The sequence below is a fragment of the Natrix helvetica genome (assembly GCF_964273705.1).
Source record: "Natrix helvetica genome assembly, chromosome: Z".
NCBI lineage: Eukaryota > Metazoa > Chordata > Lepidosauria > Squamata > Natricidae > Natrix > Natrix helvetica.
In genome coordinates, this window is record NC_138554.1 from 84,344,816 (window position 1) to 84,367,941 (window position 23,126).

At 45.2% G+C, this 23,126-nt stretch overlaps 1 protein-coding gene across 1 annotated transcript in view; it reads right to left on the reverse strand.

Annotated features, from left to right (window-relative positions):
* SACM1L (SAC1 like phosphatidylinositide phosphatase) overlaps positions 1-23,126 on the reverse strand; it is a 61,039-nt gene that overhangs the window by 23,742 nt on the left and 14,171 nt on the right. The window contains exons 2-5 of the mRNA XM_081970097.1: positions 11,835-11,932; positions 10,666-10,740; positions 6,823-6,950; positions 3,095-3,244 (exon numbers count right to left, since the gene is read on the reverse strand). Of these exons, the coding sequence (XP_081826223.1) occupies positions 3,095-3,244; positions 6,823-6,950; positions 10,666-10,740; positions 11,835-11,932 (451 nt within the window). The remainder of the gene's footprint in view (positions 1-3,094; positions 3,245-6,822; positions 6,951-10,665; positions 10,741-11,834; positions 11,933-23,126) is intronic.

Below are 23,126 nucleotides of genomic sequence, written 5' to 3' on the forward strand. Positions count from 1 at the left end.
GGAACCAGTCTGGCTTGCTGCTCGTAGGCCAGCTTGATACATGCTCTTATCCAGCGCCCGATGTGACCTTCTTGCCCATGGAGACGGGCTGAAAGGACATGAAGAACGCTTCCGACTTGTGAAACTCAGCAGTTTGTTTTATGTAGATATGCACAGCACGGCGAACATCCAATTTGTGCCATACCTGTTCCCTTGGATGTTTGGGGCACGGGCAAAAGTCCGGAAAGATCACCTCTTATGTTGGGAGTAAGGTCTACTAAATCTCCCTAAGGAGGTGGAGGGCTCTGAGCTCAGAAAGGGCTGCCTGCGAAAGGGCTGGCCTTTACGGTCCAGTTTCTTTGTTTCTTTGTGACCGCAGGCAGGATCTTACATTTGTCCTTGGATTCAATTAAAACTGAATCCAGGGCTTCCCCAAACAGCTTCCCCCCTTTGAAAGGAGCGGAGGCGAGCTTCCACTTCGCTTTCATGTCCGCCTGCCAGTGGCGAAGCCACAGCAGGTGGCGGGAGGTCACATTAGAGGCAAGGGCTCTGGAAGAGAACTTTGTGGCGTTGAGTGAGGCATCGGCCGAATACTTAACTGCAGCTGTGATTTTATTAACATCCTGCCTCACTCTGGCGTCCCCTGCTGGTAGGCTGGACAACACCTTGCGAAGCCAGAAGAGCGCTGCCCTACTAAGGTACAAGGAAGAGGAAGGGGCCCTCATGGCCCATGCCGTGGCCAGGTGAGTTTTATGGGAAGCCTTTTCTGCTCTCTTGTCCTCCGCTTTTAAGCCTTCCAGCAGGTCAGCTGGAAGTACTGAATTGGAAGTAAGAAAGACAATGGGATCATCCACTTGGGGAAGCTTCAAGAGGTCCTCTATACTACTCTCCATGGTATAAAGCTTTCTATCCCCACTGGGGTTAGCCATAGAGCCTGGTTTGGCCCATTGGCGCTGAATGATGTCAAGGAATAATTGAGGAGCTGGAACCAGGTCCAGCGGAGGAGAGGTTTCCTGAAATAACCCCGCTCCTGGATCCTGGGGTCCAATGATCTCTTTGGCACCCTAATCAGAGGAGGACATGTGAGCCGGGGCTGGAAGACTCATTTGGGTGGCAGAGGCCCGAGCCTTGGTAAGGATAGCCCTAAACATGGAGGGCTTGAATAAGCCTGAGAAGGCAGGCGCATCAGGTGTGGGATTCTCATCCTCTGAGAAGTCCGGAGCTGCTAGCTCTGTCTCCTCTCCCTCAGCAATCTCAATGACCCCTGTAGGAGTCGGGGAGGCCTCCCTAGCCAATGGATCCCAAGGTCTTACGGTTAGACCTCTGTTAGGGTTCTCCATTAGAAGGGACAATTTAGAGGCCAACTGGTGGATGCCTTCCTTAATGCCTTGGGAGATCGCATGAGTGATCACATCCTGCATCTCCTTTGAAAGCTGTGGCTCCTGAGTTATAGGCAGCCTCAGGCCGGCCTCAGGGGGGGGCACAGATTCCTCCCCCCTGATGGACTCCATGTCATCAATGGAATCCCCGGCAAGGGAAGGGCAGGGGGACCCCAGAGAGGCCCTGGATGGATTGGGCGAAAACCCAAAATCCTCCTCAGCTGCCACAGAAGGAGATCCCTCATGCTGGGGGGTGTGAAGGGAAGGACCAGCCCCCTCCTCCCTGGGTGGAGAGGGAGCTGCTGGCTGCTGCTGTGCTGATTGGGCCTTTTGGAATTGTTTTTCCAGGGCCTTTTGGCACCTCTGGTGCATTCTTTCAGCTGTTTTGGAAACTTTCTTAGTCTTGGGGTGTTTCCCCTTTGCTGGGCACCCAGCCCCCTCACCTTTGGCAGCAGGATTGGGCCTGCTGCGCTTACTGATGGTAGGAATCCACTTGAGAATCCACTTCAGCTGCAACAGTACTGGCCATGATGAGAAGCACAGGGAGAGAAGTAGCTGCAATGGCTGGCAAGGGTAGTTGCAGGCCAAGGCGGTGAAAAACCTTCAGGCGTTGGCAACTTCACGAAGCAGAGGCACTGCGCCAAATGAGGTAATCAAGGCACCTGCAGATCCACGCAATTTTCAGAAACAGGGGATGGCCTGGCAATGGCCAAAATCCCTGAGGCTGCCTAATTAGAGTTCAGAGGAGGGGGAAGGACTGCCTGGAGACCCAGAGCTAGGCCCAATATTTAAATTCCCCTCCAGCGGTGATCTGCTGTGGAATACAGGCTGTGCAGTAAAGAGAAGCTTCAGAAGAAAAAACACGGCAAATTGCAAATTCAAAATGGCCACCGCAATTCTAAAATGGCCACCGCACAGCTGGAGCGACACCGGGGGATGATTGAGGAGCCTAATGCTCCTTTTAGGGTACCCTGATTGCCTACCTGTCCCCAGAGGCTCGCTAGCAGCCGCTAAACGAGCCCCCCTGGTGCGGCTGAAATCGCGGCAGGCGAGAGCCAGCCACGCTCCAGGCAGCCTGTTCCGCACGTTATTAGATGGTTTCTGAAGAACGGGAGCCAAAAACAACAAACTAGGAAGGTTAGCTCTAACTAATACAAAAATAACAAATTATAAGGCTACACTACGCTAACTGGGAGAGTCCAACTTGCTGCTCAAGGACTGGAGCTCCCCAAAAAGCATCCTGTAAGGCGACTGTTTTTTTAAAAACTGAGCCTTTGAAGGGAGCAAGAGGCATGGCTACATGATCTTTTGAACTCAGTCCTTGGGCAGCAAGCTGAAGTTAACCCGTGCTTGGACACTCCAAGCAGCGCCTAGGAGAACACCATGATGTTATTTCCAATCCCAATAATAGAAGCAGTTTTATTAGTAGAAAAATGACATAAGAATTCAACTGATCTCCAAGAACGGCTAAATAAGAAACTAATCCAATTTTTCCAGAAATATATATTTTAAAAATGCACAAGAATATGGAGTAAACAAACAGTGAATTCACAGAAATATTGAACAGACAATTTATAAACCATCAGGCTTTGTTGAAACATTATACCTTGGTCACTATGACATTAAAAATTAAAACTGGCAGTTTAAAAACAAAGCGAATCTACTCAGTACGCACACACTTTTTCTCTATATATAATGTCTAGTTTTTCTAAAAAATTTGAAAGAAATATTCTTACCCTCTCTAGCAAACTCATTTCTTGAAACTCTGGACTGGTATTGGCCAATCGTTGCAAGGTGTGTGTCAAGTCATATGTTGTAGAAAAATAAAATCCATCCACACTCAATATATGACTAATCATTGCTAAGAAGATTTTATTATCTTGCAACTGATAAATGAAAAAGAATTGTTATTTACTTATTCTTGTCCCTTGTGTTACTAGTAGTTCATAAAATTTGATGAAGCATTTTAGCAGAAAATCTTCAAAAGTTGGGCAGGCAGAAATACAGCATTTCCACATTACAGTATAATCCAGCTCCATTTATAATGAAGATCATTAAAGAAATGCAACACTCCAGAAAAATTAAAAATATAATCATACCAGACCATATACTTCTTTATTGTTTTTATAAATAATTCAAGGTGGGGAACATACCGAATACTCACTCTTCCCCAATTTTCACTCAACAACAATTCTGTTAGGTGGGTTGGGCTGAGACAGAGTGACTGGTTAAAGTTACTGGCTTTCATGGCTAAGGTGGGTCTAGAACTCTTACTCTCCTAGTTTCTCCTTTCCCTCATATATACAGACACTCACAAATTGACAAACTAATATGCTAAACTTAAAAGTAATCATACTAAAAATCTAAATTAAAAAATACAGGTAGTCTTTGACTTACATTCATTTATTAATGATTGTTCAAAGTTACAACAGCACTGAAAAAAGTGACGTGTGACCATTTTTCACACTTACAACCATTACAGCATCTCCAAGGTCATGTGATCAAAATTCAGATGCTTAACTGATTCATATTTATGATGGTTGCAGTGTTCCTAGATCATCTGATCATTTTTGTGACCTGACCAGCAAAATCAATAGTGAAGGCAGATTCACTTAACAACCGTGTTACTAATTTATCAACTGCAGTGATTCATTTAATAACTATGGCAACAACCTTCATAAAATGGGGCAAAGCTCACTTAACAACTGTGTCATTTAGCAATAGAAATTTTGGACTCAGTTCTGATTGTACATCAGAGCTACAGTATTATTAGATATTATGTATTACGGTAGTATTATGCTAAAGTAAAAGAGCCTTTTTAGTTAAAACTACAAAACAGTCATTTTGGAATAGCTTTGAAACTGTTCAAGATCCAAAAACACACAAATCACCCATATTACAAAATATTATGATGAAAATTCTTATATATATATGGCACAGAAGTTTAGTCTATAATCAGTGACGTGCAGTCAAAGGAGGCAGGGGAGGCACAGCCTCACCACTGTCATCATGAAAAGAAAAGAAAATGTAAAAGGCGAGAGCTGAGGTCAGACTGAGCTAATTGCTGCCTGAGCCTGCCTCACCATGGATGACTGCTTAACTGTTTAAAAAAGCCTCTAAAAAGCGCCCTCTACTATGAGGCAGGAGAACTGTGTGCCGCTCCTTCGTCAGGAATTTTTAGGCTTTTAACCCTTAAGTTAAGCAAGGGTTAAAAGCCTAAAAATTCCTGACGTAGGGGAGGCACCCAGTTTTCCTGCCTCCAAGTAGAGGGCACTCGTTTGGGCAGGGCTTCTTCAGAGAAGCTTTGTGTGTGTGTGAGAGAGAGAGAGAGGGAGAGGGAGTTTGTTTGAGTGAGAGAGGGAAGGGGTAGGTGTCAGGCCTGTAGTTATATTCTTTTTAGGATCTTTGGCCTGTCACACTTTCTTATAATTTTCTATGCTGTTTCATTAGTGTAGTAGTTGGGAGGGGGGAATAGAAAGGAGTAGGATTGTGGAATGTATTGTTATGGATTTTCTTAGAAGCTCAAGGTCGTCTTTTGTTTCCGCACCTCGACACCTGGCCGGAAGAAGAGGGGTGTACATGCCAGCGTGGAAGATGAAGATTGGACCATGTGATGAATTATGGGGTGTGGGGTTAGATGATGAACTTTTAACTGGGTGAACTCACAGGATGTACGTTAGAGTTGAAATTTAACAGCATAATGCCAAAATGTCTGTCTTATTAAATTGGAGTTTTAAGGATAACTTTGCCTTGGACAATGATTTAATTCTGCATGATATTTGGAACACTGACATTAGGAGAGGCAGGGAAGGCAGCCCGCCTTACCCGGCCGGAGGGGCATCGCCTCTGGCTCCAGTCCAGCCTGCGGCGCTTGCAGCCCCCGCCAGCTCCTCCAGGGACTCCCAGGCTCGGCACCAGAGAACCACCGTGAGAGAGGCCAGCCAGGTTGCCGGGCAGCAGCAGAGGTTCCCTTTGTTCTTTCAGGCGGGGGAAGTGGGGGGGGAGAGGCTTCCTCCACTCCGTCCGCGCCCCAGCTGCGCTGCCCTCGACCGATAAGCGCACAGCTCTGGCGGGAGGTGCCATGGCCGAATCCCAAGGCAGACGGCGGCAGGGAGGCCGGGCCGGACTCTTCACAGGGTGGCTGGCCTCCCCCGAGCCGGACAGGACTTGGTTGACCCCCGACCAGGGGGCTCGGGTGCCGAGGGCACGGTCGGGGGAGCTGGGCCGGCGCCGTTTGGCTCTTCTCTGCGAAGCAAAAAGTGGGTGGCGGCAGGTGGACGCTCAGAGCCCCGGGAGCCCTTCCGTTGAGCAGCTGAGCTGGGGAGTCCCGGCCAGCAGTTCAGATTCCAGAACGGCGGTGTGGCTGCCAGGGCCTCCTTCGGGCTCCCGCCTTCCCAAAGTGCGTCTTTTTTGTGGAAAGCAAAAGAATGGAGAAGAAAAGGGGAAGCTTCGGGTGTGAAATGAGGCCGTGGAAGAGAGCTTTGCCCTTTGCTGGTGAACGTGGCCTCATTTCACACCCGAAGCTTCCCAGTTTCTTCTCCATTCTTTTGCTTTCCGCAAAAACAGGGACACGCTTTGGGAAGGCGGGAGGCCCGGAGGAGCACACCAGCGCCCGCACCGCCCGCTCTGGAAGCCGAACTTGCGCCCATCCTGGAGGGATCCTACCCCGGGCTGGCTTTCAGAGATGTGAAAGGCTCTTTCCTCAGGCAGGCATCTTTTCCAATGAAACAAATCAAGACAGGAAGATCATTTTATTACATTGGAACGTTCTGACTAAAACGGATTCTCTCATTCAAAGAGGGAACCCAAAGACCATCTTTCCATCCCTTTTATCAAAGAAAATGCAAGAGAAAAGCTGATTGGACAGGGCAAAAATAACTTCTCCTTTGCACTGTAAATCAGCTACATGGAATTAAACACTACAATCCAACTTGTGTGTGTGTGTGTGTGTGTGTTTGAGAGAGGGGGGAGGGAGGGAGAGAGGGAGGAAGGAGGGGAAGGGAAAAGAAAAAGAAAAAAGGAAAACAAATGCTGTCGCTTTAAATTGGAACGTGTGTGTGTGTTTGAGAGAGGGGGGAGGGAGGGAGAGAGGGAGGAAGGAGGGGAAGGGAAAAGAAAAAGAAAGAAGGAAAACAAATGCTGTCGCTTTAAATCGGAACGGAGCATGCCTGGTTGTGGAATTCTGGGAGTTGAAGTCCACAAGTCTAAAAAAATTGCTGCCTCACTAGCCATAAACTTCACCGCACGTCACTGTCTATAATGCATTTCAAATGGCATTGGAAAAGTCTGCTCTCATTAGGCCCTTTGAATCCCAATTAACGGATTAGCTGCTGAATTTCAGAGAAATTATATCTTCAATTTATCAGTAATCTATATTCTTATAGATTTAAGAGATTAAATATTTTCATTTATTTTACATGTCCACAGGAAATTTCTGAAACATTCAAAACATATTAACTCATACCTGAATATCAGTTAAATGTAGCATTGTCTTTTTGTAGGAGAGGATGTCAAAATCAATTGCTTTCCAGACTATATGATTGAAAAATTCACCTACTTTTCTCTTTCTTGTTATTACAATAAGGTATGTGCCTGTAAAAAACAAAATATGGGTCAGTTCTGATTATTGTTCTTTTATGTCTCTTTTTTTGTAAAAGAAAAAGAGAGGGAAGGATGGACAGAGGGAGTAAAACTTGTTTTCTCTCTTATTTCTCCACATTATTCATACTGTTATTACCATATTTATTACATCACCACCACCCCCTTCCTTGAAGCAGATCATTACAGGTAGTCCTTGACTTACAATTTATTTACTGAGCATTCAAAGTTACCACGGCACTGAAAAAAGTGACTTATGACCATTTTTCACAGTCATCTGTTGCAGTATTTCCTTGGTCATGTGATCAAAATTTAGATCTTTGGGAACTGGTTCATATTTATGATGGTTTCAATATACTGTGATCAAGTAATCAATCACCTTTTTTGAACTTCTGAGTCAATAGGGAAGCCAGATTCACTTAACAATTTTGTTACTAATTTAATGTTAAGTGGTGATTCATTTAACAACTGTGACAAGGACATAAAATGAGGAAAAACCCATTTAACAAATGTCTCGCTTAACAGCAGAAATTTTGGGCTAAAGTGTGATATTGAGTGGAGGACTACCTATATTAAGAAATATAATTTTCTTTTACCCCCAAGGATTTCCTACACCAAATATATATTCACAAACTGAGATTCTGCTGAATTGCTAATATTCCAGGTTTCTAAAGCCCTCAATGAAAAAAACATTTCAGTTATACATTTTTATCAATAGATACACAATTTAGGGTCTATAGCCTGCATATAGACTATCAGATCCTCAGGAAAACCCTGCATTTCCCCCTTAATTTGGTTAGTGCCACCATTTCATTCTGATTCCTCACTCTTTTCTCCTTAACCCTTCCTTACTGGACCATTTCCAAAATCTGCTACATCTCTTCTTCTTTTCTGCCAAAGGAAATGCACAGTGCCTTTCTCTTCCTCTATATCAGGGGTCTACAAACCTTTTAAACAGGGGGCCAATTCATGATCCCTCAGACTGGTGAGGGACCAGACCGGCTGGGTGGACGTGGCTAGGTTATCATATGTGGGCGTGGCCAATTTAACAGTCTATTTTGCCAATTTAGCAGTCCATTAAACAATACACAGCAGCCCCCTTTTCTATTCTTTTTAATACTGCATGAAGTTTTTTTCTCTAGGTTTATTAATTTACTGGGGGGGTGGGGTTGGCAATGCTTGGGGAAAGAAAGGCATGCTTTCTACAGGTCTCGTGACTATATTTAAAAAGCCAGCTAATGTCATTGGTGTTGGGAGAATCATTGGTAAGGTGATAATGACTGGCTGTGCGATGTTCACTGAGCAATAACGAGTTGGTAAATTGACAGGTGTGGTGAGTGTTAACGAAGAAGTCATGGACAAAAGGCTGGTTATGATAACAGGGTGACTAAAGCTCATTGGGCTGTAGATGTTAACTGTGCTCAAAACATTGGCTGAGCTTCTCATATTCATTGCATCAGTCAAAGTGCAACAAGCTCCTCCTTCGGTACTCCCCCCACCCCCAATTGTCAGTAGTTGTGCCGCTTTCTCCAGGGAAGCAGCCGCGTCTTGGGCATGTCTTTTTGCAGCCCCTTCATGGGTCCCCCACTTGTTCTTTCCCGCAGGCCGACACTCCCTGGCCTGCATCACCCGCCTCCAGAGCTTGCGCCAGAGTAGCCAGGCCCGTCATGCCGGTGGCATCAAACATGGCAATTTTTCTGCAGGCTGCGGCAGTTGTGCATCCAGTTGCATGGCTTTCTTTCATGCAGTCACTTCCTCACCACTCCAGGCCAGGGCCAAAGCAAGCCCTTCTGTCTGGAGCTCTGCCCAGGGACGCAGGGCCAGCAGAAGGCGACGCTTTGCCGCTTTGGTTCCCCTGGCAGACAGAGCACTCATGAGCCGCAGCCAAGGCCACTCATTTGGGATCACAACACAACAAGCAACTGAAGTTTGTCTCCTCCGCTGGAATGCCTGCCTTCCCTCCCCCAGTTCTCAAAAGAGCCACACGCCAGCCCTGGGTGCCCGAGGGAAGCACCAAGTGGCCATTTCAAAAGGGCGGGAGTGGTTTATGCAGTAGCCAAGCCATGGGACACATTCTGAATCTCCTTGGTTGGAGCACCTTCTTGCAAATTGCTGCCCAGCCTGGGTGTTTGGAAAAACAGGACACTGCAGAAATGGAAAGGGGAGAGGAGGAGGAGAAGGGCATTACCCGGAGGCCAGCCGGCAGATAAAAGCTGCAAGGCTCTGCCATAGTTCTTTTGGGCGAGCCGTCCCTGTGTGGTTCTCCCGTCTCTGCCCAAACTGGCCCGGAAGCAGTGTGTCACCTGTCCTTGGCCTACTCCCACCCAGACGATGAGAGCAGAGACTGCTGGTTGGAGCAAGGGGAACCGCAGCTGGGCTGCCATGGCTGCAAGTGCCAAGGCGTAGCTAGAATTGGAAGAAAAGAGTGTACGGCTGTTACGGAAAGAACCAGAGCAATACCTGGCAGCTTGGATGAGAAGGTGGAAGCAAGGTGGCAACTGCTCTTGCCGGTAACTGAGCCAACCGCACCAATTGGAGTAAGGCAGGATTTGGGGGTCACAGCCAGCTGGGAAAGCTGAGCAGGGCCTGAAAGGTAGTTGAGCCTTGCCGTGTCCAGCCCCCCCCCCCCCCAAATCCAAAATGGCCCTTTGGCCTAGAACGGCAGGCCCAGAATGAATTTCCCTCCCCATTCAGCCCATGGAGCTCACACCACTCAGCTCACTGTGGATGCCTGTGAAAGGCCCATATTCAGCCGAAGGGTGGGGGCCGTTGGATGGGCGGGGCGATGTGAGCGGGGCAGCCTCATGGTCCCGCAAGGGCTGGATTAATTGCTTTGGTGGGCCATATCCGGGCTGCCAAAGGCCGGGCTGTATCATGGGCTGTAGTTTGAGGATCCCTGCTCTACATCATTTTCTGAAACAATGTTCTTTTCTTTGTAATGTTAAAATTAATATCCACTTTTACCTTTCTGATATGAGACTTGTTTATAGTATGATATTCAGAGATATAAAAATTGCACAATCCTTTTCTAATCTGTTTGGCATTTCAGGTCAGCGAATAAAGTATTCTCCTATGTGTATAAAAAGCTGTACTGCTATAACTTAACCCACAGTAGGATATACTGATTACATGCAACATGACTTTAATAAGAGGGTCTATTACTACTAAAGTGCATGGGGAAGATAGCTTCCTGTGACAGCCTTTTTAGTGAGCTCCTTATTCTCCTGTAACAGCTTTTATATGGCTGTAAATTAGTTTTTTTAATTAGGCATAATAATTTTAGGTTTTTAGATTTAGGATTACATAGGATTTAGGTTTTAATTATGAGTCCCAGAATTTAACAGCATTTGTTGATGCTGTGGGAGTATGTTTTAAATTTCCCCCCCTTTTTTAAAAACCACCCAAGGATGCAGAAACAAAGGCCAGCAGCAAAAAAAAAGTGTTGAAAAGAAAACTTAAAAGGAGACATACATTGGAATTGCAGTCGGGAGGAAACACAAACACAGAAAAGGACATAAAGAACTTATTTTAAATAATGGATTCTCCAAGTAAGTCATCTTCTTTTTGCTCTCCTCCCGCCCCTTATAACCTCAGTAAATAAGCCCTCTTCCTTGCTGGATTGGGAGGAGGATGACTTTAATAAGGTAAAATAATAAGTTTTCAGTTTTCTGGTTGTAATTTTATTTCACTTCTTCTGAAAGCCTCATACCTGCCACTAAACGGACTGTTCCCAAAATACCACATATTTGCCTGGTAATAGCTGAAGGTGGAACATCTTTTTTAACTGCAAAAGAAAAACAGTATGAACTGTGATATGAAATATTGCAAGAACACTGTTTAAATTACACCATGTATGTAATAAGTACCATTTTATTAAAATTGAGCTTTAAGAATAAAAAGGAGTACAAAGTGTTTTAACATGTCATATGCATATCATATATTTTTATTTACTTAAAATTCCAGGTTAAAATTTCAAAATCAACACTTCATTTAATAATAACTGATACTACATCACATTTAATAATAACTTGATACTACATCACAATCAGACTTCAACATACTTACAGTGGACTCAAAGAAACCTGTGGAAATTAAACTAATAATTATTAACCTCCCTGATTTAAACGAGTCTATTTAATATGAAATATCCAGATAAAAACTCATGTCTTCTCTATGAAAGATTGTGTGTGGCTGGATAAGACTATTTTTGAACTATATAAGATAATTACCCTGGAGGCATTAATTGAAAGCAGAAAACAACCAGGGGAATAAATAAAATAATTAAAATGCCAATAATAAAGAATGTAAATTAGAATTATCCAAATCAAGCTTCTACATCCATTCTGGGTGTTATGTAGCACCCAGAATTTCCTGCCAGTAATTAAACTAATTAAATAGTCCTTTTCACAGAAGTCTGGACTTATTATTCAGGCTTGGATCATTATTATTTCAGGGATTTCTAGCTGAATCTCTGTGGAAAGCAAAAACACAACTGAAGTGCCAAAACCAATACAATAAAACACACATCTCATATCCTTTCTGCAGTAAAATGTGCCTAGCAGATCCACATGTAGCTAACTCTACAAAGGAGTCCTTTCCCTCCTGATATGCACAAGCCAAGTATCTTCCTGCCTTAAATATTACCTGCAATGCTTAATCCCTAGTAGTGCATTAGCTTCTACAATTTTGATGACATTTGCATTTTCACATTGTGCAGGTAAATGAAAATATGTAACTACGAATTTTGAGGAAAATATGTTATTGTGAATGAAAATAAACAAGGAATGCTATTAATATTAGTGTAATATTAACATCATACTAATGTTTTAGAATTTTTTTCTACAAATAAGAATACCACATTAGAAAATGAAAAAATACCTGTAAGAGTAATTTCTGTGGATACTCTGTCAATGGTAAGTACATCATCTGATCCATCATCACAAGCTTCCACATAAAATTTCTCTGGTGTTATGTGTCTAAGATACAAGAAATGTGTATCACAGACAAGCAGCAAAATTGTAATATTCTGAAGAATATACTTTCATAAAAGCTAATACTAGCAATCTTTGGAATGTCATATTTCCATTTTGCACAACAGTAAAAGCAAACAATGACTACATATTACCCATTTTTAAAAGTTCAGAATCATTTAATATAAAATTATTTGATCCTCAAATGTTCGTGTCAAAGTATTGAAACAGTATGAAATTCAAAAGTTTTGTTATTATGCAGCATCTGTTTTGACATTTAAATTGTTCTATTGGAGTTTATTAATTCTGTTGCCATAAATTTTTGCTCCATCTACTTGATTGCTCAATTCCCTAGTTTGTCTTTCCTTCTTCTCTCTAATATGTTTCCAATTTACCAATATAGTTTTAGTCATGATATAGAATAAGCAGCAAAAAATAAAATGACCATTGGCTTACCTGAAGGGTCCTTTTCTGTACACCGCAGGAGAGTCCAAGTAATGGGTTAATTCAGTCTGCTTGCCCTTAGGACTGAGGAACTTTTTTTCCTTTGGCCCCACCTCCTGGTGTAGTCACTCCTCAGAATAATTTGATAGAGTCAGTACGTGAGGATGGAGCGAAGCGTCCAAGATGATAATTCTGTTGACACGAAGAACCCAAATCCCGGCAAGAACATCCAGGGCGGGTTGGACTCTCCCACGGTGTACAGAAAAGGACCCTTCAGGTAAGCCAATGGTCATTTTCCTGTACACCGCTTGGAGAGTCCAAGCAATGGGACATACCCAAGTTATTGTCCATCCGGGTGGACAGAAGAAGGCTCCCGGGGTTCGGTCGCTGATACAACTGCCTGGAGCACTCGTCTGCCAAAAGACACCTCAGCCGAGGCGAAAACGTCCAATTTGTATGTCGCACGAAGGGCGATGGAGAAGACCACGTAGCGGCCCTGCAGATGTCGAGTATCGAGGCCTGAGTGGCCCAGACCGCAGAGGTGGCCGCGCTTCGAGTGGAGTGCGTGGTGATGCTGCGCGGAACCGATCTGGACTGGCACTCATAGGCTGAGGCTATGCAGGCTCGAAGCCACCTGCCAACTGTGGATGAAGAAACCTTCTTCCCCAAGGAGCCTGGTTGAAAAGAAACGAAGAGGGCCTCTGATTTCCGGAACTCTGCAGTCCGAGCGATGTAGACCTTCAAGGCCCTCCTAACATCAAGGGTGTGCCAGGAGCGCTCCCTGGGGTGCGACGGGCGGGGACAAAAGTTTGGCAAGATGATGTCCTGCGCTCTGTGGAACCACGAGTTTATCTTTGGGGTGAAAGTCGGGTCCAGTCTCAATATAACCCTGTCGGGATGGATGACACATAGGTCCTGGCGAACTGACAGAGCCGCCAGCTCGGAGAACCGACAGGCGGACGTGATGGCGACAAGAAAGGCTGTCTTGAGCGTCAGATGGCGGAGGGACGCCGTGCGTAGAGGCTCAAAGGGCGGGGCGGTGAGAGCCCGCAGGACCACGGACAGCTGCCAAGTAGGGTAGCGATGAACAGTGGGAGGACGGAGGTTAGAGGCACCCTTGAGGAAGAGGCGCACCCTCGGAATCTTGCTAAGTGGCAAAAGGGGGTCACCTGACCAGACGGTGGACAGGGCCACCACCTGGCGCCGAAGCATATTTGGAGCCAGGCCCGTCGAGTCCTCCTTGCAGGAAGTCCAAGACCCGGGAGACAGGCACGGTCGTCGGGTCGATGTGCAGCTCCTCACACCACTTTGCGAAGGCGGCCCAGGACGCATCGTAAATTCTTGTGGTAGAAGGACGTCTAGCCGCCTGTATGGTACGCACCACCTCATCTGACAAACCTTCGCCCCTCAGTTGGTCCCCCTCAAGTGCCAGACAGCCAACTGAAGCCACTGAGGCTCCGGATGGACAATGGCCCCCTGGCTGAGGGAGATCTGGTCCGGCGGAATGCGCTACAGAAGAGACACCGACAGATGAACAAGGTTGGCGAACCACGACCTGCAGGGCCAGTGGGGAGCTACGAGAAGGACTTCTGCCCCTTCTGCGATGACCTTGGTGATGAATTGTGGAAGGAGAGGCAGAGGAGGAAAGGCATACAGCAGCTCGCGGGGCCACCTGCAACGCATCTGTCCCTTCCGCCCCCGGGGTGAAGAACCGGGTGTAGAAGCGCCTGAGCTGCGTGTTTCCTTGGACGCGAAGAGGTCAACTGTCGGGGCGCCGAATCTGCTGGACAGCTGATGGAACAGACGAGGGTCCAGTTTCCACTCCGCGGGATCTATGGTTGTCCTGCTCAATCAGTCCACGTGGGTGTTGTCCACTCCGGAGATGTGGTCGGAGCGGAGGGATTCCAGGTGAGACTCCGCTCAGCGGCCCAGGGACTCCGCCTCTCTCATCAGTGACCTGGACCTGGTGCCACCCTGGCGGTTGATGTGCGCCTTGGTGGCCACATTGTCCGTCATCAGGAGCACATGGCGTCGATGGACAGAATGGCGGAAATGACGCAGGGCCAAGCGGACGGCCCGCAACTCCAGCAGGTTGATGCTGTAGCTCGCTTCTACTTGGGACCACTTGCCTTGTACTACCAGGTGACTCATGTGGGCCCCCCAGCCGGTGAGCCTGGCGTCTGTGGTGATGATCAGCCTCTCGGGCTCCTTGAAGAGGTGGCCCTTGAGAATCGCCGGAGACACCCACCAACGGAGAGACCTCTTCACCTTTGGTGGGACGCGTATCAGCATGGGCGAGTTGCTCCTGGAGGCCCTCTGATGAGGTAACAGCAGCCACTGCAGTGCCCTGGAATGTAGGCGGGCCCACAGGACGATGGAGATGCAGGAAATCATTTTCCCCAGCAGCTGCGACAGAAGGACCACTGGAGCTTGCCTCATGTGCATCACCTTGTGGGTCATGGACTTTAGGCCTTCCAACCTGTCCTGGGAGAGGAAAACCCTGCACAAGGTGGCATCTATCACCGCCCCCAGGTGGACCAGTCTGGTGGTTGGGACGAGGTGGCTCTTTTCTATGTTTAGAGAGAAGCCATGACTTCTGAGAGACCTCATGGTGACCTGGAGATCCTGCAAGGCCTGCTGTCTGGACGACGACTGGATGAGAATGTCGTACAGATAGCACTGCAGCCTTATGGGCCTGCATCTTAGCTGGGCCGCCACAACCACCAGAACTTTGGTGAACGTCCGAGGAGCGGACAAGAGGCCGAATGGAAGGGCTCTGTACTGGAAGTGATGGCCGGCATAGAAGAAGCGCAGGAACTTCCTGTGCTGGGGACGGATAGGAATATGGAGATATGCCTCCTTTAGATCTAAAGAGGTGAGGAGGTCTCCCTGACGGATCCCCACCAGAATGGTCTGGAGGGACTGCATCTTGAACCTCCGATAGGTGATGTGCCTGTTGAGGTTTTTGAGATCCAAGATGGCCCTCCACCCCCCCAAGCTCTCGGGTACCAGGAAGAGGATGGAGTAAAAACCCCTCCCCTCCTCGTCCCGTGGATCAGGTTCCACGGCCTTGATGTCCAGGAGGTGCCTGACCTCCTGGTCCATGCGTTCCCTTTTTTGAGGGCAGGTTGGGGTGGGGCACCGGATGAAGTTCCGGGGAGGAAGGGACAGGAATTCCAGGGAGAGGCCTTCCCTGACAATCTGGAGGACCCAGGCGTCCTCGGTGGTCTGGACCCAATGGGAGGCAAACAGTTGGAGGCGACCTCCTATGGGCGCTGAGTTTGGGCAGTCACTTTGACTTACGGAATGGCCTGTTGGAGGCCCCACCGCGGTTATACTTGCGGAAGCTGAACTGCTGTCTGTTCCTGTCTCGGAAGGCCGGCCTGTCCTGGGATCTGTCCCCCTGCTGACCGAAGGATCTATTAGGGGAAGAGAAGGAGGAGGCGGAAGTGGAAGGCTCGGAGGCTCGAAAGGACTGCCTCCTAGGATAGGGTGCAGCCTTGCAGTCCTGTTTCTTGGTTAGGGAAGGGAGGACTTTCCTCTTGTCTTTTGACTCTATGAGAAGAGGGTCCAGAGCCTCGGCAAATAATTTAGACCCCTTAAAGGGGGTGGAAGCCAATTTCCATTTATTTTTCTGGTCCGCCTGCCAATGCCTGAGCCAGATTAAGCAGCGAGATGTCACATTGGACGCTAGGGCCCTGGAGGCAAATTTGGTGGCGTTGAGAGATGCGTCAGCGGCGTATTGGGAGGACGCTATTATTTTAGACACATCTTGGTGGAGACGGACGTCTCCCGCTGGGAGCTTAGCTAGCAGCTCACGCAGCCAGATTACAGAGGCCCTGTTGAAGAAGGACGCGGACGAAGAAGCCCTAATGGCCCAGGTGGCCGCAAGATGGGTTTTGTGGCATGCCTTCTCCGCCTTCTTATCCTCCACCTTGAGGCCTTCCAGGAGGTCAGCCGGTAGGGAGGAGTTAGAGGTGAGGGCTGCTATGGGCGGATCAACAGTTGGCAGGACCAGAAGGTCCTCCAGGACCAGCTCCATAGTGTAGAGCTTTTTTGTCCACTCCGCTGGGAGAAGACTGCGTGGCTGGCTGAGCCCACTGGCGCTGGATAAGATCGAGGAACAACCCAGGGACAGGAACCAACTCTTGTTGAGGAGTGGGCATGTCAAACATGACCATGTTGGGGTTGACCGGAGTCGAGTCCACCGTTGGCGTGGACGGTTTGGGCTTGATCCCCACCCTGGTGGCAGCCTTGACCTTATGGAGGACTGACTTGAAAAGGCTGGGTTTGAAAAGACCCACAAAGGCGGGTGCCTCGGGTGGGAGGTCCTCGTCCTCTGACAACCCTGGGCCCTCCGGGTCAGGATCCTCAAGGGCTGAGGCCTCACTGACCACAGAAGACTCCAGTGAAGGGTGGCAAGTTCGCTTGGCTGGAGGGGGAGCGGCCTGGTCGGACCCGGAGCCCTTAGGGGCCACTGAAGGGGGATCCTTAAACTTCATGGCCTCGGCAATGCCCTTGGCAATGGCACATGCCATCACCTCTTGCATGCGGGGGGAGAGCTCGTCTTGATCCGAATCTGGATCTAGGGCCTCCTCTAGAGGAGGGTGAGCCTCTCCTGGCATGTTGTCTATGCTAGCATCCCCAGGGGGAGGGGCTTGTTCGCAGGCCCAGGAGGGGGCTTGGGAAGCCAGCTCCATGAGTGACCTGTTTGGGGACAGGTCCTGGGATTCCACCTCCTCGGACAGGACTATTTGGGGATCCTCCCGAGATGAGGGAAAGTCAGAGTGGGATGGTTCCCTGCCTGCCTGGCGTCGGGCCTTCTCGAATTGCTTGTCAAGGGCACGCTGGCGCCTTTCAGCATCCTTGGCCTCTGCCACTGATGGGGTCCTGGAACGATGTTTCCCAGATCCTCCCCCACAACTCTTGCCCGCACCCCCACTCCCCAAAAAGTAGGAACCCTTGCTAGGGGCCTGGGAGAGGCCTGGCCTAGTATCTTGGGAATCAGGGGGACTGGGCAGCTCCATAGTCAATGACCACACAAGATGGTGCAAGGCTATGATATGGTAGTGGAAGTAGAAGTGAGACTGGTCTGCTGCAAAAGGGGGAAGAGAAAAAAATCAAGGATTAGTGAATGAACAGTACAGAGAATCATTTGAGTTATAAAAATATCCAACCATTAAAAAATCCCCTGCATAAAGACCAGTAGGATGGCCTAGGAGTAGGATCGAGGCCTGCACCCAGGTGCAAGGCCCCGCAGGAGAGACAGGGAGGAGAATGACTATGCAAAAAACTGGTCTTGGCCTGCACCTTACAGAAGCCTCCTCCCTGAGCCAGTATGGTGACCGTTACATGGCCCAGAAACCAGCACCGCTCGCAAAAAGGGGAAATGGAGGCAGGTGGGCCGGCCTGGAGACCCTTGCCAGGCCCCCCCAACCTCCAGCGGTCTCCTGTTGTAGCGTGGCTGAAGCGCAATGGCGGCCAGAAAAGAGCGCGAACTTTTCACGCCTAAAATGGCCACCGCAACAGCGTGGGGACAGAGGGAGACTGGAGGGGCGACCGCGCTTCAATAGGCGACCATCGCCCACTCCTCCCTGCGGCAGAGGTCCTCTAGCAGGCCGGGGACACGAAAAAACTGCGTCTAAAACAAAAAACGAGGGGCTTGGGGGATCAGGGAGCTTGCCGCTGCAGCAGCGTCGTTTTAAAAGACAAGCGGCAGGCCTCCGAAGCTGTCCCTTTCGGATCGGCTGAGGAGCAACCCCCCCACCTTCCGACTTACCTCCTGGCCTTCTAGAGCGAAGAATCTGCTGGGAAATGCACAGCAACGAAGAAGGAAAAAGCACTCCATAATAGGGGAGATTTCAGGAAAAAAGAAATGTAGAAATATAGAGTCCAAGCCAAAAAAAGGATTAATTCAGCTGGGAGCTCAAGCTAATTGCATCCAAACGGGCTGACTGAGGAATAATTCTGGGGAGTGACTACACCAGGTGTGGCCAAAGGAAAAAAAGTTCCTCAGTCCTAAGGGCAAGCAGACTGAATTAACCCATTGCTTGGACTCTCCAAGCGGTGTACAGGAAAATGTAAAAAATTATAAGTAGATATATCAAAATGGGTGCAAAATGGTGTGATCTAATAAATGTTTAAATAGATCTGTAATCATTTATTCATTCATTGATCAGGGGCAAGTCAAAAAGTTTAAATAATTTAAATTACACACCTTTTTCTTTGCCATAAAAACTAATACCATAATGGATTTTCATTTTTATGTTCATTGAAAATGGCATGATCCAGACAGTTAAAAAGAGGATTTCAGCTCCAATTTCTATGAAAACAAATGACTATATTTTATTTAGCATAAAAAAATAAAGCATAATAAAAATTGTTTATTGTCAGTAAAATAACTGAAATATTCTGTTTCAAATAAAGCAATACAAAATGATAAGCCGAAACAAGTAGGGCCAAAACGATTTCAAAATGATAAACACAGAGAAGTAGATTTCAAGAGTATGTTATTCAAAATAATAAATTAGCTATATTTTGTTAAAATAGAAGATGAGTGAATACGGAAGAAAATCAAAGTTTAAAAATACATGAAATGGATACATAAGATAACTTCACACATCTGAATCCATTATGCTAACAGAAGACTAATACACTCATAACTGATCACAAAGAGTATCACCACAGATGATAACTCTGGGCATTAGCCAGACTTTTTGATACTGCTGCAAAGATAAAACATGGGGAGAAATCCCATTTGCGCTGTCTTGCACAAAAAAAGTAATACAAATGTAATAAAAAAAAAACACAGCCTAAAAGTTGCAGTAAGTAGCAGCATCTACCCATTCAAAGTTAATCTCAAAATACTGGGGTAGGAGATTAGCAGGAAATCCCAAGAGCTGCAAACTAGATTGAGATATTATGAAAATTCCTCATTGATAAAACCATTTCCAAAACTAGGTCTCCCATAATTTCTTATATTAATCTTCCATCTTCCTTCAGATGCTGAAAGCAGCATACTGATTGACATGTCCCCAACACAACTTTGACCTCTCCTTTTTTATTTTCACAATAACCTTATAAGAATTGTTAAGTAATTAAGCTCCCCGTTAGAAGAGCAAGTATGCAGAGAAGCGTAATGAGAGTGATATGGAATAACACGCACAAACCAGCATAGAGAGACACTGAATAGTATAAAAATATAGTAGTTTACTATGTAGAAATATAGAGGTATTCAGAATCCAGTTAACAGTCCAAGTCATACACGGTTCAGTAATTCAGTAATTCAGTAATCAATATTCTCTGTTTAACCCACAAAATAGCTAACAGTTGCAAACCACAATACCTCACTCACGGACCAGCTTCTAACAAACAGAGAACTAACAGTCATTCTGGCTCCCCCTTATTGCTGCTTGAGGTAACAAACCAATTACATCTCTTAAGCATTTAAAGCAACAGTAAAATAATCATAGTTTATATACATTGGCAAGCCAAGCCTAGGGTTACATCCCTAACAAGGATGAAATAAATCATTGACCTAAAGTCACTCAGTGAGCTTTACTACTGAATGAGGATTTAAAGATTGTCACCTGTATCCTACTATAGTGGTCTAATCATGATCAGTAGTCAACTTGGCAAATAAGTTGCTTCATTTTGTTCTTTCTGCTAGATAGGATAATGAAGCAATAAGATGAAGTAAACATTTGGAGTCTAATGCGAATCAGATTTAGCTCTGGATATATGACAGTTGTGAACAAAGATACAACTGTGAGACTATTTTAAAAAAATGAGCCCAGCTGCCTCATCCTACACTAGAACCAAAATTACAGTGGCCTTGAGGGACTTTAATTATTTGCAAAGTGAATTAATATAAATAATTTATAATATTAATGTTCTTGGCTCCTTGTCATTCCGCTAACCAAAAACCAAAGGCACAAATTCAGTAATAACAAACATGTAAGACTGAGTACATTAAGTTTTTCATTTCTCCATATTACCATTAGAAACTAATTGCAATAGTTTTATAAGTTATGCTTCCCAAATAGAAAAGGTAGATAATGCATGTTGCATATTAAAACTATTGTCAAAGGAGCTTATTCCTGTTTTTCAGGATAATATTATTTCACACAAACACTGAATTCAAATGAAACCCTAGCATAATGTCACCTTCAAAACCATTGCAATCCAAATTATTATTTTTATGAGATATAACATACTACAATCTTCTAAAGATAATACAGATCTTGATATGACACCCAAAATATAATCAGGTTCTTTCATCGGTCTAAAATATAGGTGTCCAATCTTCTGGCTTGCCTAACCTGCACTGAGTGAAGAGGAATTGTCTTGGGGCACACATAAAATATATAATATAGTTAATGTAAATAAATCACATAATGTTGCACGATTGTATTAAATGTCCAAGAGCATGTAGAGCCTGTGGGCCTCAGAGTGGACAAGCCTGATCTTAAATAGGCCCAGATAGGTTATTAACTTGGCTTTGCCATCAGGCTGTGGGTCTCAAGGACCTAGCGAGATCTTGTGATGGTTTCACTGCTGATCAAATCTCTTGAGGGTTTAAAAAAAAATGACTGCATTGGACATATTTATTGTTCTTATACTTTTTTAAAATTAAAATTTTTAATAAGTTTTACAATTATTACCCCCCTTACCCTTCCCTCTTCCCCCATCCCTACCCCTCTTCCCTCCCTCCCTCCCCCCGACCTCCCAGAGCAAAATACAGGGTATAAACATTTAACAACCATACGCTAACATAAGCTAACTAATTTTAACATGTTACTATTCTTGTGCTTTAACTCCCCCTTTATTAAACTAACTTTAAATAAATTGTAGCATTCCTTATGCCTTCATTCATAAGCTAACTGAAATTTTTTTGTCCGGTATTTGTTTTGAATATAGTCAATCCATCTTCTCCAGTCCAGCTTGTACTTCTCATCTGAGTGGTCCTTCAGATACACTGAAATTTTGGCCATCTCTGCTAAGTTTACTACTTTTAACGTCCATTCTTGGATAGTGGGCAACTCTTCTTTCTTCCAATATTGCGCCACCAACAATCTTGCTGCCATCATTAGGTTCAAAATCAAATTAATCTCTATAACAGTACAATCTGAAACTATACCTAACCAAAACAACTGGGGTGTGAACTTTATCCTCTTTTTCAAAATATTTCGAATAACCCACCATATTTTTATCCAAAATGCTTTAACTTTTTTACAAGTCCACCAAATATGGTAGTATGTGGCACCAACACAGTCACATCTCCAACATTTAGATTGTAGATTCGGATACATACAGGCAAGCCTTTTGGATCTAAATGCCATCTGCACAGCACCTTGTAAAAATTCTTTCTCAAGTTCTGAGCTTGTGTAAATTTTACATTTCTTACCCAAATCTCTTCCCATTTTTCCATCACTATTGGTTCTTAAAAATTTTGTGCCCATTTTATCATACAATCTTTAACTAATTCTGTTTCTGAGTCTATTTCTATCAATACATTAAACAACCTTTTTATGTGCATTTGACCCTGGTCCCTAATTTGTTTTATCAAATTATCCTCATTTTGGATAATACCAGATTTCTAGTCTTTTTTCCATCTAGCCTGTAACTGACCATACTGAAACCAGTTTTGAATTACCCTTTTGTCTCTTAATACATTCAAAGATTTTAACTGTGGTACACCTATATCCATACTAAGAAGTTCTGCATATGTAGTTACATCTTGTTTTTGTTCTATACTTATGTTCTCTATAGCGTGTCTGGGCACCCCCCCACATAGGTATCTTGTCATTTAACCTATATTGATATTTTTTCCAGACACGCAATAAAGCATTCCTTAAAATATGACTTTTAAAAATCTTGTCGGCCATCTTGTCATATACTACATAAGCATGCCAGCCATATATCAGATCATAACCCTCAATATTCAATATTCAATCTTCTGTTAGGTTAATCAAATCGCTAATTGTTGTTAAAACTACTGCTTCATAGTATAGTTTTAAGTTGGGTATTTTTAAGCCTCCTCTTTCGCGTATATCTTGCATTATTTTAATTTTTATTCTCGGTTTCTTTCCTGCCCAAACAAAGTTGTTAATACCTTTCTGCCATTCTTCCAAATTTGCATCTTTTTTAAGTATTGGTATCATTTGAAAGAAGAATAGAAACTTGGGCAAAACATTCATTTTAACTGCTGCTATCCTTCCCAACAAAGACAACTGTAGTTTTTTTCCATTTATTCATTTCTATCTGTATTTTATGCCATAATGGTTCATAACTGTACTTATATAATTTCCCATTTGAAGTTGTAATATAAATTCCTAAATATTTAACCTTTTTTACTATCTCACATCCTGTTACTCTTTCTAATTCTGTTTTGTTTTTGGTTCGTAGTCATATTTTTAGCTATCATCTTTGTCTTCCCTAGATTTACTTTGAACCCAGATACTTGACCATATTGATTAATTATATTCATTAAACCTGTAACTGATTCCCCCGGTTGGGTTAAAGTTACAACCAAATGCTCTTACTCTATATTCGTAGTGCCTAATCTTAATTCCTTGTAATTCGTCAGACCCACGTATTCTGTTCAATAACAATTCCAGGGTTAAAATAAACAATAATGGAGACAAGGGACACCCCTGTCTTGTTCCTTTTTCAATTTTAAAAGATTCTGTTAAGCCTCCATTAACTATAATTTGTGCTGTCTGTTTCTGGTATATTGCTTTGATAGATTGCATGA